The following is an 18,529-nucleotide window of genomic DNA, read 5'->3' on the forward strand; positions in this document are numbered from 1 at the left end:
TTCAAGCACCATAAGTAATCAATTAAACGGTATCAATGAAAATGGGTATTTTAATACTTTGTGAGTGCCATCGACTGTGATATAAAACTACTCATAATTCTTGTGTCAGTTGCGCATTTCTGGTTGTGAGCAATCCTTTGAGAATTTAGGTTTTAAATTAACATTTTGAATTAATTTGTCATTGTTTTGGGGTGGCGGGGGTTATGTTGCATATCAGAATCAGAATCAGAATCAGAATCATCTTTATTGCCAAGTATGTAGAACACACAAGGAATTTGTTTCCGGTAGAACACGCTGCACTAGTATCGTCGTCAAAAAAAAACTGCTAAGTGGCACTATACAGTTCCATTTTGGCTACTGTTGAAGAGTTCAAAGAGTTAATGGCTTGGGGGAAGAAGCTGTTTAAATGTCTGCTGGATTTGGTGCGCATGGATCGGTAGCGCCTGCCTGAGGGGAGTAGCTGGAAAAGGTGGTGGGCAGGGTGCGGAGGGTCCAGTAGTATTTTCCGCGCCCTAGTTTGGATTCTTGCAGTGTGCAAGTCCTCGAGAGTGGGTAGGGCGGTGCCAATGATTTTTTTCCGCCGTCCTAACTGTCCGTTGAAGTCGGATTTTGTCCATTTTTGTGGCGGCCCCGAACCAAACGGTGATGGAAGAACACAGGATGGATTCGATGACAGCCGTGTAGAAATGAAATATCACCAAAATTGTTATCGCGATGCACGCTTTCCAAACATGACAAGCAAAATTCTAAAAACAACAATTGCATTTTCGTAACAATTACAAAAATGTACTACACATAAATCAACTTCTTTAACCCAAAATCCATCTTTGCAGTCGAGTGCATAAATCCATCGTTGGTTCATGACTAAAGAATAAGGCTTAATTTGATTATTTAGTATGACTTGCATTCATCAAAATGAACCCACATGAGCACAACAACAGTCAAATGATGAGCATTCTGTATCTATGTCTTATGAGCAGCACGTGTCCATGAATATAACGCAATTAGATCAGTTGTTTTGCAGGCTATTTCTTGAGGAATGCATGTCCAGCCACACCACGTTTACATAATGACTGACAGTCAGAGTGTTGGTCACTGCGGTTACCATGGTGATGTATAAACGGCAATGCTTTATTAGAATATTCAACGCAGATTGAAGGGTTTATGTTCTGCCCACTAGGAGCCACTATTTGTCTCGCGACGGCCGCCCGAAGCAATTTGCCAGTCTGATGTCATGCTGAGAAAGCAAATGTGAGACAGTAAACAATGGTTGGGAGGCGGCGAAGATGGATGAGGGAGCGTGTTACTCTGCATGTAGGCCGCGAACAAAGATGAAGGAAAAGATTCATCTTGGCTCACATCTGGTGGCACCCTGTAAGGCGGCAATTCGGCTACGGGTTTGTTAATCATGAGAAGGAAAACTCCTTTGTGCGTTGCAGGTCTGCAAATATGGAATATTTCAAAGCCGAGATAAAAAATGGCTTTTGTGACTAACAACTCGGCATCAAGCTTGTGCCAAAAAATGGGTTGCTATGAGTTGCCGTCTTTTCTCACTTGTGATTGAATCTTGCATTTCCAACTAATTAAAAACAACAAACTTGAGAATTAGCTAATTTAAAGAATTCAGATCTATTAGCAATAAAAATGTCCTTTAATGGAAATTTTGTGGTAGTAGTATTTTGTAGTGTGAGTGCGTGCATCCATGTGTATGAGAGTATGTGAATCTATTTGGTTTTGATAAAGTACATACCACTGTATTTTAAAAGGAAAAAAAAAACTTTTGTGATAGTAGTATTTTGTAGTGTGTGTGCATGCATGTGTATGAGTGTATTTGAATATACAGTATTTTGTTTTCATAAAGTAAATACACACTGCATTCTAAAAGGAAAAAAAACAACTTTTTTGGTAGTAGTATTTTGGAGTGTGTGTGAATGCATGTGTATGAAAGTATGTGAATATATTTGGTTTTGATAAAGTAAATACCACTGAATTCTAAAAGGAAAAGGATTTTGTGGTAGTTGTATTTTGTAGTGTGCGTGAATGCATGTGTATGACAGCATGAGAATGTATTTGGTTTTGATGAAGTAAATACCACTGTATTCTAAAAGGAAAAAAACTTTTGTGGTAGTTGTATTTTATAGTTGTATTAAGTTCATCCTGTCTACTTCATATCTAATTTAAAACATTCTTTTCTTACAGACAGTATATTTTAGGTGTTCAATTACCTGACATTTTTCGGCGTATACTTCCGCCTTCGTGTCCTCTAAAAAAAACCCTCAATAGAACTCAATGGAGAATGCAAAGAAACAAAAGTTTTATAATGTGTACTTACCGTATACACTGTAGTATTGGTGTGATGGGTGTGTGCTATTGGGTAATTTTTACCATGTCTGTACGGTGTGTATAAATGTGTGCCCAGGGGTTTTGGTCCACGCACCGTCTCCTCCGCCAGCTTCTCCAGTTGCTGGATGTAAGGTGTGATTAGAGAGTGAAGATTCCTCAGAATGTCCTCCACGGGTAGCGCAGAAAGGAGGAAGCCCAATGCCTGCATCAGCCACATGCACTGACTCGTCTAAAAAAAAAAAAACAGAGGAGTTTGCAATCAATATCAAATATGGTCACACAACCACACCAAAAAAATCGTATTTGTGAAAGAAGAACACAAAAATGACCTTTCAGATTTCATGCAGAATTTGGGAACACCGGCTGGCCTACAGGTCTTAGTGCACAATTTTAATTTCATGCTTGTTTCCCTTTTCCTTTTATTTTTTGCAGTATGTGACATACAATGCTGGTTTTCCCAACATTTCACATTTTATCTATATACAGTGAGACCTCAACTTACGAACTTAATTGGTTCCCAGACAGTGTGTGAGGCGAAAATTGTGTATCTCAAAAAAAAAATTCCCATAGGAAACCATTAAAATTGGAATAATCAGTTCCTGAGTTTCCATAAAATATACTTTTCAACTAAATAAACCTTAAAACTACACACAACATACCTTATTCTATGTATGATAAACGTGCTATTGTATTGTAATGAAAGAAATACACTGCATTGTATCATAAAGTCAGTTTATTTACATTTGTGATGGTCATTTATGGCTTGATGGAATGGCGTTGGAGGTCGAAGGTCAAAGGGAATTGCATGAGAACTGTAATTAAAGAAATAAACTGTGCTATAAAATAAAGTTTTACAGCACACCTTGTTCCAACTTCAGCTGCTTCAGCTTTACCTTTTTGATGGTCGTTGATGGCTTATGGAAGGAGAGTCATCTTCCATAAGGACTGTTGGTGCTGTTCGGTAGTGTGCTTCCGCCGAAGATCACTCCGCCAGCCGTGGTGGGTGTGTATTATGAAAATAGTGCTTATTATAAGGTTTAATTTTCATAAATTTGCCGTTCGTAAGACGAAAAGTTCGTAAGTTAAGGTGTTTGTAAGTTGAGGTCTCACTGTAGATTATAGAAGATGTCTGACACAAGTGGTTCTCCCATTATGCTATTTTACATCATTTGTAATAATTAATCTTAATTCATCGAGCCACAAACAATGTGTTGAGGCACACTAGAGTGCCATTAGAGATCATCGGGTGTGCCAAGGAAATGATCCAATTTCACTTTTGTTCATTTGCGTAATAAAAGTGTGCAAATAGTTGGTAACTTTAGCGGTCAATATCAGTAATGTCTCATAGTGGGCAGAAATATTACACGCAGAAGGTACAAATTTGACATGCGTATCTATTTTTGGAGGATTTTTTTTTTAAATGGTGTCAGCTTCTTCCCCCAAGCCATTAACTCTTTGAACAGTAGCCCAAATGGAATTGTATACTGCCTCTTTGCAATTTTTTTTCTGATGATACTAGTGCAGCGTGTTCGACCGGAAAAAAAATCCTTGTGTGTTCTACATACTTGGCAATAAAGATGATTCTGATTCTGATTCTGAGATGAAAGCAACAAACCTTGAGTTGTATTGAACTGATTGAATTGAATTAAAAAAGCGAGACCATGAACTGACCTTGTGGATCTGCTTTATTAGAACCTCCTGTGTTGAAAAAAAAGAGAGGGAAGAAAGAGAAGAGAGAGTGAGAATAATTACTAAACGAACAATAATAATAATAATAATAATAATACATTTCATTTATAAGCGCCTTTCAAAACTCTCAAGGACACTTTACAGTCACTTATTTTTCTGCGGGTGAGTACCCGGAAGTAACACACATTCATACCAATAACTCAAATAACCACGATGAATAAAAAAACAAAAACAAAAGTACCTGAGATACAGCTACTATGTTGGTGGCGTAAGGCGGCAGGTCACTTTTGCACTCGCGGCAGATCTTCTTTAGTGTAGAAACGGATGAGATGGAAAGGTCCGGGTTACCCAAAGCCTGTAGAACCAAGGGCAGGACGCTACTCAGCATCACCGGGTGGTCTGCCAACCACTCAGCCAGAGCACCTAGGAGATGGATTTCCAGTAAAGAATGCGAAATGCATACAGAGTAAAGGTCAAATAAGAGCCTTTTTCTCCCCTCTCCATTTTTTTTCTGGCCATAAGTCATATTTTAAAAATTGGAAGATAGATTACAAAATTAAGTGTCCACTTGACTCATGACATCTTAACAGAACGTGATGGTAAAAAGTCTCACCGATAGTGAACATCACTGTGTCGGCAAGCTGGATGTTGTTTATGCTGATTCTGGGAATGAGGCCTATGAGGCCCGGAATGACGTCAGAGTAATTGACGTCTATCGTCTCCGCTATGGACTGGAAACCGTATAGCAAAGCCTCTGTGTGCTGGAGAAGGAATATTCATTGTGTTTGTGTATTTTCAACAGTGACAATAGAATAAGGTACTATTTTTTTAAGGGAAACTTTAAATAATATGTACTTTAAAAAAGCTCATGTAAAAAGGTGGTTCCCTGGAATGCCTATACAGTCACCAAGCATGAAATTAACTCATTCACTGCCAGACGATGTGCAAAACGTGTCCACTCCAATGCCAGGGTTTTGGTCATTTTCACTCAAATTGCAGGATGCACAGAATATTGAGTTTGAGGACGACATAAACATTCAATGAAGTGTAAGAAACCTTAGACTCTCTTCTTTCATCAGAAAAAAAAAGAGTTAATTCCTAAGTTATATGGGTCTGGAGTTATCTGAGCCTGAAATGAGGGTGGCTGTCCAAAATACAATGCAATACATACATATTGGTTTATATAGTGCTTTAGCAGCAGCTGGAACAAAGCGCAAACATGGACAAAAGGCAAATGCTGCCCCCTTGTAGAAGGGAAAAACATTGGCAGAGGTCTGTCCAGCACTTTATCGGCATCATCAGACAAATAGAGTTAATTCCTAAGTTATATGGGTCTGGAGTTATCTGATCTTGAAATGGGGGCAGATGTAAAAAAGACAAATGCCGCGTGAGGGCTTTATCTGCTCCTCCCCGTAAGAAAAACCAAAACAAATTTGGGAATGGTGCTCCACATCATGCTTTTCTGCTCCCAAATAAATTTGTGAATGGCAGTGAATGAGTTAAATAAGCAACTCAAGATATCGTCAAATTCTTCAACAAGTGATTCCGATACGCAGTACTTGTACTAGTACTTGAATGCTTGGTGAAATTTTCAATGCAGTGGTGGTAATAGAATCACTTCATTGGATGAATTGGAATGAATGATGAGTATGGAGTGCTGCCTGTCTGTACACATGAAAATGCCACGCCAAAACATGAAAGTTCTATCAAGAAAAAAAAAAAATAGCTTCCTTCTAGGACACAAAATGGAGTCATGACAGCACGCCCCCACAAAGCTATCAAGTATCAAGAGAACAATGTGTGTTCCATTTTAGATGCTCCACCTCACTATGATGAAATCGACAGTGAAACGTCATCTGAGCAACAGAGCATCCCACCCACCTGCCACGACGTAGGCTGCTCTGTATTTGTCAAAAGTCGACCCAGTTTGTCATAAAGATTACTCAGCAGCTCAGCACCCAACATCTCGTAGACATACATGAGCGTGTCAGAGATGTCCACCCTGAAGGACAAACACTCTACATTTAGTCGATGTCAATAATAATAAAAATAATAATTAAAAAATCTCAAATGCCCACAAAGCCACAGACCTGTAGATACGGAACTGCTCTTTTTCATCCGAAGACCAGGATGCATACTCCTGGTCCGAAGGGAACTGGGCTTTGTGTAGCAGAACGTCCACTAGCTGGAAATACACCGGCCTGTACACTTGCAGGTAAACTGCTTGCTTGTTTGTCTCAAATGACATAATTTCATTCTGGAAGACAGTAAAATACCATCTGAAGTAGTCTGACAGATAATAGCAGACAGTCCGCGTGAAGCCTTACTTGTAACGTGTACCAGAAGGTCAATGTGAGCGAGCTGGTGGTCTCATTGACTGGATAGTGGCCGGGGATGCCTGTGCAAAACATGATCATGTTGACTAAAGCAAGGAAGCTCTGCCAGTGATCCACCTGCTCCAACAGAATCCTGAAAAACAGAGAAAGTGGAAGAATATTGGATGCAGTTGAAATGTATTTGACGGGAAAAAAAACCCAAAACTAAATCTCCATTCGAGCAGAAGATATCGTCAGTTCTTCACATTACAATTGTATTATTCATTTGCTCCATTGCATGCACGCTAGCAAACTAACACCATCATTCGAAATCAACTACTGGTAATAAGCTAAAGTATGATTAAAGCAGTGGTCTGCAAGGCCGTCCGTCTCTGCTGGCCTGAAAATATCCGAATAACAGATTCATGTGAATGATGCCCATGAATTCTTAATAAAGAATTTCAAATTGTCTTTCAGCTTCCATTCATCGCTTTTCCCCTGTTGCACTGCTTCCAGACATGTGTTTTCCATATTTAAGCATCAAACCAATCACATTTCAGCCATCATTTGTTACCAGGGTCAGAAATCTACCTGGACACCTTCACAATCAGTTCTGAAGGCCTTGGAGCATTAAAATCAATGTCGATGAAACTGTTGCTTTAACCAATCAGAGTTCGAGTTGGCAACCCAAGGCCTGCTCGAAGGTGCTGGCAACATCAGCTTTCGCAAACTATGATTGGCTTGTCACTAGCCAATCATGGTATCACTAGCCGCTAGTGATAAGCGCATACTGGTCAGCGCTAGCAGACTGTATCTGTAGCGAGCTGAATAAGTAAATACATTTTTATGTTGATTTAATAGCGGTAATACCCAGAATGGCTGAAGGAGGAGCAGAAATGGATTTGGTTGCAGATATACTGTTAGCCATTTTTACCACTACCATTTTAAGACGGACATTTTAAGAATAGATGGACATCCTTAAAAAAGGTTGGACAGCTCCGAAGTTAGTAAAAATAGCAAATAATATTGCAATTTTATGAAGTTATCATGAATCCACACATTAATAGTAAAAATTCAAACTGTTCAATGACAGTATTTCTTAAGTTTCTTCAAGTCACGTTATTTCCTGGCCAACGTCACCCTCTAGTGGACGTGTAGTAAATCCCACCACACTCGCAGCTGCGGAGTGATTCAGACGTAGCACTACTGAAGGCCTAGGAGTGACATGCACGGCCCACTGTATTAATGTATATGAAATTAAGGCATAAACATGCCAACAACACCTGCCAGAAGAAGATTATAAAACAGGACGATGTTTGCAGAGTGTTTTTTTAAAATTGTCGGTACTACTAGACTTGTTAAATGTTGGAATCAGGAAATCGTCATATGCTTATGTAAAAAAAAAAATATTCACCATTTAGTCAGTTTGCCTTCAGTGTGTCTATCGGCCTCATCCAAAGCTATTTAGACAATAACAATTTCTGAGTGGTTTCACTCCAAGTATAATGAGACAAATACACACCAACCTGGAATGATTCTCTCCTAACGTAACAGCGACGCGGCAAATGCCGTGACAAGTCTCCATGTCGCCGTTCTGTATGGCTTCTCTGAGCTGGTCCTGGAGAGCCAGGACTGGAGGGAGTAGTTTCAGCAGCGTGTTCACGTACCTGTAACGACACACACCAGGAAACACAATATACAGTAAAGTCTCGTTATATCGATATCGGATATATCGATAGTCCCGGTTATATCGATATTTTTTCGGACTCCCTTGAATATTGATAGAACGAGACTTTACTGTAGTTGAAAACATGTTGAGGATACTTGCTTGCAAGTCAAAGTACCCCTCAATTAATTCTCTAGGACAAGGGTGTTAAACTCATTTTTTGCCACAGGCCATATTGTAGTTACGGTTTCCTTTTGAGGTCCGTTATGAATTTGGGACAGCCATTAGTATGCTTCATCGCCTCCACATACTACATATGGAGCGCACAAAAAAGTAATGAATAACTAGTTTTCAAATTTGAAGTCGAGAATAATGACGATTGTTAGTGTGGTTTATTTACGCCAATTTGAAATTTTCGTCCGGATTTCGGGAAGCATCATGGCACTTGACATGCTTGATTTGCTTTTGCGGGCCGAAAAAATAATGTGGCGGCCCAGATTTGGCCCCTGGGCCTTGACTTTGACACCACATTTTTTTGGTCCTCTTAAATTTCGTCAGGTGTGCACAGTTGACTTTGAAACCTGTGCTCTAGAAGTTTATAAAAATTCACTGAAAATAATTAACTAACAAGTCCTTTTTTGGATGGGTGAAATACATTTTTGAGGGCATTTTTTTTTTTGTATTGTCAATGGACCACTTTAAAACAAAATTGCAGATTTCCTGTTTGGTTTGGTCGATTGGTGAAGTTGGTATCATGGATGTTATATATATATATATATATATATATATATATATATATATATATATATATATATATATATATATATATATATATATATATATATATATATATATATATATATATATATATATATATATATATGATCTATGGATATGGAAACTCGCCCCTCCTTCGGTTCACAAGTTCTTTTTTCCACCTGCTTCAACACACCCACAAGGTAACACCTACACATGATTAAAATCAAACTTATTACTCAGAAAAAAAAAAATCTGGCGATCCGCCAGTACATTGTCTTACATTTCATCTAGATCTTCCGCACTCCACTAAAACACATTAATACGCAGCTCACTCGTTCAGATTTGTCTCACAAATCATTATGAGGCAATGTCATCTTTAATGCCATCACGCCATAGCGTGACATTTAAAGATCAAGGACGCGTATGTGTGTCCAAATGTCACAGACAATGTGGATGTGCGAAAATCCAAGAATTGAAGTTAAAAAATAAATAAATAAAAGGTTGTTTGTGTGTGTGTGTGTGTGTGTGTGTGTGTGCGTGTGTGTGTGCTGCTGCGTGTGTGTGTGTGTGTGCTTTGTGGTGTACAAGGCAACATTTCATCATTTGGAAAAATGTCGCTAACGACCGTGACTCCACGGTAGGTGGGTCGAGGTGGGGGCAGCAAGGAAAGACAGAGAGAGAAAGAGAGAGGGAGAGAGAAAGAGACAGAGAGAGACAGGGAGTAGTGAGATAGAGACTGAGACAAAGAGAGAGATTAAGAGAGAGACAGAGAAAGAGAGAGACAAAGAGAGAGAGAGAGAGAGAGAGCATTAGAGAGAGACAAAGAGAGACAGACAGACATAGTTAGAGAGAGAGAGAGAGAGAGAGAGAGAGAGAGAGAGAGAGAGAGAGAGAGAGAGAGAGAGAGAGAGAGAGAGAGAGAGAGATAAGAGAGAGACAGAGAGAGAGAGAGAGAGAGAGAGAGAGAGAGAGAGAGAGAGAGAGAGAGAGAGAGAGAGATAGAGAGAGATACAGAGAGAGCGGGGAGTGAGAGAGAGCTAGAGAGAGAGACAGAAGGACAGAGAGACAGAGACAGAGAGAGACAGAAATAGACAGAGAAAGATAGAGAGAGACAAAGAGACAGAAAGAGAGAGTCAGAGAGAGAAAGTTAGAGACAGACAAAGAGAGACAGAGATAGAGAGAGACAGAGTGAGAGACAGAGACAAAGAGGGACAGACAGAGAGGGAGAGAGAGAGAGAGAGTGAGAGAGAGAGAGAGAGAGAGAGAGAGAGAGAGATAGAGAGACAGAGAGAGATAGAGAGAGACAGAGAGAGAGACAGAGAGAGAGAGAGAGAGAGAGAGAGAGAGAGAGAGAGAGAGAGAGAGAGAGAGAGAGAGAGAGAGAGAGAGAGAGAGAGAGAGAGAGAGAGAGACAGAAATAGACAGAGAGACATAGAGAGAGACAAAGAGACACAGAGAGAGAGAGAGAGAGAGAGAGAGAGAGAGAGAGAGAGAGAGAGAGAGAGAGAGAGAGAGAGAGAGAGAGAGAGAGAGAGAGAGAGAGATAGAAACAGAGAGATGGAGAGAGACAGAGTTAGGGACAAAGAGACAGAGAGAGAGAGAGAGAGAGAGAGAGAGAGAGAGAGAGAGAGAGAGAGAGAGAGAGAGAGAGAGAGAGAGAGAGAGAGAGATCATTTTACCTGCTTATGTGTCTTGCCTACGGACTGATTGCACTTAAATCTAAACGAGCAACTCTGCGAGTCGCACTTAACGGCATATTTATTTTTAACCAGCGCTGACCGTGAAGCCGTGGGCCATGTCCTATAATGACACACACATAACGTTTTCTCTACTTGTCCATTTTTTGAAGCATCGGGGTATTCAATCCATTTTTATTGGGAACATTTGATTTGACATAAAGTCGAAACTTGATTCAACATGAACAAAAACGGGGGATTTTACTGCTTAACACAATATTAACTTATTCACTGCTAGACAATGTGCAAAATGTGTCCACTCCAGTGCCAGGGTTTTTGTCATTGCCACTTGAATTCTAGTGCCTACAGAATATTGAGTTTTATGACTACATAAACATTCAATACAGCGTTAGAAATTTTAGACTTTCTTCTATGATCAGAAAAAAAGAGTAGTTATTTCCTAAATTACATGGGTCTGCAGTTATATCAGCTTGAAATGAGGGCGGCTGTCCAAAATACAATGCAACACATACATTTATATAGCACAGGGGTGTCAAAGTCATTTTTTTGCCGCGGGCCACATTGTAGTTACGGTTTCCTCTCGAGGGCCGTTATGAATTTGGGGAAACCATTAGAATGTTTAAATCCCGTCAAATATTACATGTAGAGCACACAGCAAATTAATGAATAACTCGTTTTCAAATCTGAAGTCAAGAATAATTACTTTTATTGTGGTTGACATCCAAAAATATGAAATTTTGGCTCAGATTACAGCAATCATTTAACAAGGAATTAGCAATGGAATTTAACAAGTTTGATTTGCTTTCGCGGGCCGGATTTGGCCCGCGGGCCTTGACTTTGACACCTGTGATATAGCACATTATACATTTCTATAGCACTTGAACAACAGCTGAAGTTGGAACAAAGCGCTAACATGGAAAAAAGGGAAATGTTGCCCCCTTGTGGAAAAGAAAAAAACATTGGCAGAGGCCATGGACAGCGCTTTATCGGCACCCAAGCATGAAAAAAACCAAACCCGAACAAATTCGGGAATGGCGCTCTACGTCATATTTTCGAATTCCTGAATATATTTGTGAATGGTAGTGAATGAGCTCATTAGAATGCCGTGTTCAGGGTGTCCCTCTAACTTATGAGAAAGATTTCCTTTGTGTCAATTTTCACTTTAAGAAAAGGCATTACGTGGTTTGTTGTGATCTCCTTGCTTCATTTCGACACCTCCCGACTACTCCCCGTTGCGATCCCCCCCTGTGCAATTACCTCAGAGACAAGATGAGGGGGGGGAGGTTGCCTGGCAACAGGATGCAGCTGGACCAATCGCGTGCCCCCTATGAGTTGATTGTGATGAATTTAAACAGAGGGAAAGATCCCGAGGCGGGGAGTGCGGGAAGAAGGCATTAGAGGAGAGAATAAATTTCAATCTATAGTTTAATGGAGGATGTAAAAATAGCTTGAGGCGTGCTTTCTACTCACAAATATATTACTCATCCCATAAAAAATGACAGGTCAGCCTCTACAGCCTGTCCATTCTGTGAAACAGAGTTAAGAACCACCATTGCTTCCCCACCTCACCTCCACTCCATCACCGTGCTTGGCTCTCCTGCTTTTGGAGAGAAAGGGCGAACGAGCGCTTGCCACATCGGAATCGACCGGTCGCGATGACATCTCGCCCCGGCACTGTAACCATAGTAACGGCAGCCAACCAAGATGTGCCGCGCTCTCCCTTCCGCCCCCCTCGTCTACTCCTCCCTCCTGTTAGCTGTCAACATGGCCCCGCATCACATTCCTCCTTCCTTTAATGCCCACCCATCCCGTCTGCTCCTAATGGAGTTAAAATGCTCACAGTTGTCTAAGGCAAACGTTTGCATCATTCCCATGGGGAGTTTCAACCTCTTTCCGGTCTATGTTGTAAAATTTGGAATTTGAACAACGTTGCTGAGAAACGCATGCCTTAAATTGGCTCTTTTATGGGATGTATGGCCAAAACAATGAATTGGCCAGTTAATTATATCAATTGATCAGAGTCCTTTTTGAAATTATAATAATTAAGCAGGAAGAAATAAATGTACAGTAAAGTCTCGTTATATTGATATTCAAGGGAGCCCGAAAAAATATCGATATAACCGGGACTATCGATATATCCGACCCTGTTTGCATGTAATTTTCTCCGTGCGTGCATAGAAATAGTATCGATATAACCGGGACTATCGATATATCCGATATCGATATAACGAGACTTTACTGTATATGGAAAAAGTTTGAAAATTCACCATTCATTGGGGGTGTGCCTTATAGTCCGGTGCGCTTTATTTATGGAAAAGGTTTGAAAATGCACCATTCATTGGTGCTGCACCTTATACAGTAAAGTCTCGTTATATCGATATTCAAGGGAGTCCGAAAAAATATCGATATAACCGGGACTATCGATATATCCGACCCTGTTTGCATGTAATTTTCTCCGTGCGTGCATAGAAATAGTATCGATATAACCGGGACTATCGATATATCCGATATCGATATAACGAGACTTTACTGTATTTCAAAAACATTAAAAAATTACATGATTAAATTGTCAAAAATACAATTCAATACATTCGGGAATTGAAAAGTGTGATGTGGAGCAACATTCCCGAATTTGTATGGGTTTCGTTTTTTTTTTCTTCCAGAGGGTGCCGATAAAGCGTTGGTCAGGCCTCTGGCAATGTTTTTCCTTTCCACGAGGGGGCAGCGTTGGTTACTTTTTCAGCTCTTGTTAAAGCACAATATAAATCAACATATATTGTACTGTATTTTGTCCAGTTGCCCTAATTTTAAGCTCAGATAACTCCAGAAATATATAACTTAGGAATTAACTATTTTGAATGAAAGAATAGAGTCTAAGGTTTGTAACACTCTATTGATAAAATATAACTCATTCGCGAATATATTCGGGAATTGAAGTGTGACGTGGAGCGCCATTCCCGAACATGTTCGGGTTTTGTTTTTTTCTTGCTGGGGGTGCCAATTAAGTGCTGATCAGACCTCTGGCAAATGTTTTCTTTTCCACGAGGTGGCAGCATTTGCCTTTTGTCCATGTTAGCGCTATGTTACAGCTTACGCTGTTGTTAAAGCGCTATGAAAACCAATATGTCTGTATTGCATTGTATTTTGGACAGCCGCCCCCATTTCAAGCTCAGATAACTCCAAACTCACATGATTCAGGAATTAACACTTTTTCTTATTGAAAGAAGTGTGTTTAAGATTTCTAACGCTCTATTGAACGTTTATGTAGTCGTAAAAATCTATATTCTGTGGGTCCTGCAATTTGATTGAAAATGACAAAAACCCTGGAATTGGAGTAGACACGTTTTTGCACATTTGGCAGTGAACGACTTAATTAACTAAATACAACTAATTTACACCCAACTACCAAGAGGGAAAAAAAAACACTGAAAATATCTGGCAGTATAACACATTTCCAAGGACTGAAAATAGCCGTTGTGCTTATTAGAATTTTGTGTATTAAAAAAATTAAAAAACGTATTGATTGGAAGACATCATTCCAAAGCGATATCGTTGATGCACTTACTGTATATCAACCTTCATTTGTTGTTCACGCAATGTAACCATCGCAGACTAATACTCTCTTGGATTCCATGCGTTCTAGTTGAACTACCATCTACGGGCTATTACATCTTTTTAGCTGGCTCATTAAGTCGTATGACTTTTTTTTCACATGCTTGTGAAGAATGATGCCGACAGGGTCAGAGCTGGTTAACGCCGGAGGTAGTAAGCCCTTTGCTTCAACACCCAAAGGTGTTTTATCACGCAAGTACATGAAGTACTTTTGATTTGGCTTTGAGCATAAATTGGCACGCACCTTTGGGAGTCCGGCTGTGAGATGGCATTGACCAGCGCCTCCACGGCCGTGTCAAATAACTCAGGGTCGGACAGGGCAATAAAGCTGTCGTGCACAAGGCCTTCGCTCTCGCTGAGGGGCACGTCCAGCAGGACCCATGACGACAGGCAACGTAGCACGCGGGCCTTCACCGCGCCGGGACTGTCCGTCCGGCGCAATAGTTGCTGGAGAAGCGGGCATACGGAACCCCACTCGCGGCCGAGGGCACCCCGGACCTGATAAGAGGAATAATAATTAGGGTTTGTTATATTATAATACAGTTAAACCTCAATTTTCAACCATAATCCGTTCCAGAAACCTGTTCGAAAACCGATTAGGTTGAAAATCGAAACATGTCATATGATAATCAATGTAAACAATGTCTTCTTTTTTTTCGTGATTGAACAACACAAAAATGTCTGTTCACAATGGAACGCTACACGGGAATAATGCGTGGGTCTCAATCAGACACGACACAAGTTAGTGACGTATAAGGAATCGGAGGGGAGTCGAGTGGTGCGTTCAGGTTAGCTCAGTTTGGTCGAGAACCAATTGGATATTCAGGAAGTCTTGTTTTTGAGTTGGTGACGAGTCCGTATGCAATGTCACTAAAGGAACGCCCCCTGACCGAAAAAAAAGACACATTGTAGCAGTCCTTCCATCACGTCAATGTATTTTGCTGTGTCGTTTGGTCTGAAAACCTTGTGTTGCACCCAAAAGCCGCCAGAAGAGGGTGTCCAAGCTCCATATAAGGAGTTTATCAACCTGTGGAAACGGAGGTGGCCACAGGAGGTGGCCATTTTGTGCCTCTTTTCTGGTCATCGTTTCTCCCCAATGTTGCCTCAAAATGGCATGGGATAAATTCTTTAATCGATTGCAAACATGTATGCTTTCCTCTTCAGAACTACAGTAAAGTCTCGTTATATCGATATTCTCGGAAGTCTGAAAAAATATCGATATAACCGGACTATCGATATATCCAATCCTGCGCCATGTAAATTTTCTCCTTGCGTTCATAGAAATAGTATCGTAATAAGCAGTACTATCGATATAACCAATATCGATATAACGAGACTCAAAATGGCATGGAATAAATTATTTAATCGATTGCAAACATGTATGCTTTCCTCTTCAGAACTATTTGAATCATATTCATAACTGGAGGTGGAACAAGAAAGCATATTCTCCGAATCTGAAGCCATTGTTTTGATTCTCAAGCAATGCAACGGCTTGGCGTGACGGCACAAACTGGGGGCGGGACTTTCTGAAAATGCCTAATTCGCAGCTCAATTTTTTTTGCAGATTTTGGACACTTTAAGTCACTTTTATTGATGTTTTGCATTTGACTAAAAATATCATATTGTGTGTTTTGGGTATTTTAGATGCTATAAAACGTTTTTCTGATGTCAGTTAAGAAACAAAAAAGTGATGTCGGTTGTCCTTTAAAGTCCGGTGCACCTCATATATGGATTTTTTTTTTAAATAAACCCTTTGTTGGAGGTGCGCCTTATAGTCTGATGTGCCTTAAAATGGAAAAAGTTTGAACATGCACCATTCATTGGGGGTGTGCCTCATAATCCGTTGTGCCTGATATATAGAAAAAGCTCGAAAAAGCACCATTCATTGAGGGTACGTGTTATACTCTGATGCGTCTTATACACCGGAAAAGAATACTTTTTTTTGGTTGTTTTTTTTGCCCTGCCAGTGACTGGCAACCATCCGTCTATAATATCGTCCCCCAAGCACAATTGAAAATACTCGAATGCTAGTCAACCACACAGACATACCTGTCCCTTTCTATATTGCGGCAACCGGCTGGTCTGGAACTCCTCTGGAAGAACCGTGAGCAGTTCCAGCAGTGCCAGGCAACGCGCCCGCCCGTCAACGCCGCCGCCTTCCTCCTGGAATACCCGCACCATCTCGCCCACGGCGCTGGGCCAAGCCTCGGGCATTGTGTTGAGCGCCAGTGACGCCAGCGCCACACATAGCCGCGTCAGCACCATCTTGGCGCCCGAAGAGAAGCAGGCGATTTGCGAAAACAGCTGACTTTTTAGCGACTCGTATTGGTCGCTAGGGATGTCTGACCAGTAGCGGGATATTTTGGTGTGGAGTGCGCTGGCGCCGAAATACTGGATCTCTGGTACCTGTGGAGAGACATGATGAATGCAGTTCAATTTTATATTTTTATATATGTGATAGCGTGTGATTTGTCTACCTTGTCAGGGCTGAGCAGTGCCCAGCAAAACTGCCAGGCCTGAGGAGACACTTGGGCTTGCATAAGCCACTTTTGGGCCAGATTCTTGTTGTCGATATTTGGATCATAGTACAGTTGGTGGAGTGCCTGCCAGCAAAGACACACATAGGAGAATAAAACTCAATCAAATTATGACTCTGATAAGATGAAAGGAGCAGTGGAACTGTCGCGGCTTGGAATTGAAGCGGATTTACATGGGACGGGAGATGTCAATGGATGCTACAGCTTAACATTTAGCTTGAAGTACATGTAAATGCTGTAGATACATTTGTCTATAACTGCTATCCCATTGTTGACCAGCAGATGGCTGTGCTTTATTTTTCTTGACATTATGTTGGGTTCTTGTCACTTCCGGTACAGGTTTTACTTTCCGCACTTCTTTAAGTTTCATTTTCACTGAGAAGACGGCGAGAATGGACGTGAGTTATCGTTGTACTGTTTAGCAAGGGAAAGATAAAAAGGACGAAGATCAAAACTTCCATTTTGGACGGAAAGCGGGCAAAGGGGTTTGTACGATTTTATTGCATACGTTTTATTTCATTGATGTAAAGTCAAAATGTTTATGTGTAAATAATAGCTATATATGTATACTTGTTTGTAGTTCTAAGGTGGTGTCGGTGGTGTGAAATCACATTAAAGACTTAACCATCAGTACAAAGAACCGGAGTCCTCTGTTTCGAATGGAAGTACAGTAGACGTGCACATTCCACCACCCTGGTCCACTGGTGAAAAGGACGCTTTGATCCTCTCCTCTTTCATCTACAACTGCTTCATGTAACAAACAGGGTACAGCAAGTGCTTAAGAATGAATGACTGTGACTTTGTGATGTCATTTTATTTGTTATTCATTTTTTCTTGTTCTTTTGACTTCAAGATGGCGCCGCGAGAGTGGCTGCCTTTCCAGCAGCTCCTGAATTTTGTTTTTCTACTTTCATTCCTATCATAACTTTGCTGCTGTGAAATGTAAATGTCTCCACTGCAAGACCCAAAAAGTTAAATCCAATTAAATTCTCTACAAACACGTAGAGGTATTTAAAGTTTGCATGTGGTGGTTTATTTCTCAATCTGACATCAAAGCAAACCATTTCCTGTTTTAGAGCAACCACGATTACCAAAATTATTACTATTAGCTAAATGCCATATATATATATATATATATATATATATATATATATATATATATATATATATATATATAGTGTAGTGACCTAGAAAAAAAACAGCACTGCTGAGTGGTACTGAGCAGCGATGGGGGGGGGGGGGGGTGTTCGGGAACTCAGTCGAGATGAATGATGGCTAAGGAACGCACGCAGTCACAAATTTGCAATAAAAATGTGGTTTTTACAATAGGGAACCATCCATCAGCCACAACATTAAAGCAAATGAAAGAGTCGACAGGGTAATAATCGTGCCCGCAATAGCTTTCAAATTTAAATTCATATTGAATCAGTTTGAATGTAGTTGAAGCAGTAACAAATATTCAGTAGTTGTTTTTTATATGTATTTCAAAAGAGAACAAAGATGATGAATGAAGTGTAAACCAGCTCTGGGATTCTTCCATCGCTGGAACACACAAATATGCATTAGGATGCTCTTTTGAGTCAGCACCGCTCGACTTCCCATTCAGCTAATTCGAGTTGAATGCAGCAACATGGTACAAAAAGATAATTAGTGGAGCTCACAGGTCTCACTTTATTATCCCCAACCTTGCATTCCAAGATTTAAAGGTGCATAAAAGAGTTCCCAGGTGTATTATAAATAAGTCTTGATATGTTTTTCTTGAAATATACCAAGGATCAAAAAATAAATGTTATTTGCGGTGCTTTTCGTGTAAAATTCAGCGAGCTACTTCAAATGGCCCATCTCACACTTCAAGAATCGCGAGGAAAATCCTACTGGACCCTCCGAACCCTGCCCACCACCTTTTTCCAG

At 40.4% G+C, this 18,529-nt stretch overlaps 1 protein-coding gene across 2 annotated transcripts in view; it reads right to left on the bottom strand.

The window, feature by feature from the left end:
• LOC148895949 (importin-13-like) overlaps positions 1-18,529 on the bottom strand; it is a 40,671-nt gene that overhangs the window by 16,781 nt on the left and 5,361 nt on the right. For both annotated transcript variants that reach the window (XR_016115592.1, XM_089001224.1), the window contains exons 3-13: positions 16,559-16,684; positions 16,131-16,487; positions 14,326-14,579; positions 7,874-8,014; positions 6,360-6,501; positions 6,123-6,289; positions 5,914-6,034; positions 4,646-4,793; positions 4,274-4,455; positions 4,015-4,041; positions 2,438-2,572 (exon numbers count right to left, since the gene is read on the bottom strand). Coding sequence is in view for 1 of the 2 variants with exons in the window: in XM_089001224.1 (XP_088857350.1) it covers positions 2,438-2,572; positions 4,015-4,041; positions 4,274-4,455; positions 4,646-4,793; positions 5,914-6,034; positions 6,123-6,289; positions 6,360-6,501; positions 7,874-8,014; positions 14,326-14,579; positions 16,131-16,487; positions 16,559-16,684 (1,800 nt within the window). In the remaining variant the exon portion in view is untranslated. The remainder of the gene's footprint in view (positions 1-2,437; positions 2,573-4,014; positions 4,042-4,273; positions 4,456-4,645; positions 4,794-5,913; positions 6,035-6,122; positions 6,290-6,359; positions 6,502-7,873; positions 8,015-14,325; positions 14,580-16,130; positions 16,488-16,558; positions 16,685-18,529) is intronic.

Source organism: Hippocampus bargibanti, linkage group LG07 (genome assembly GCF_051943395.1).
Source record: "Hippocampus bargibanti isolate YZ-2025 linkage group LG07, ASM5194339v1, whole genome shotgun sequence".
In the NCBI taxonomy this organism is placed as follows: Eukaryota; Metazoa; Chordata; class Actinopteri; order Syngnathiformes; family Syngnathidae; genus Hippocampus; species Hippocampus bargibanti.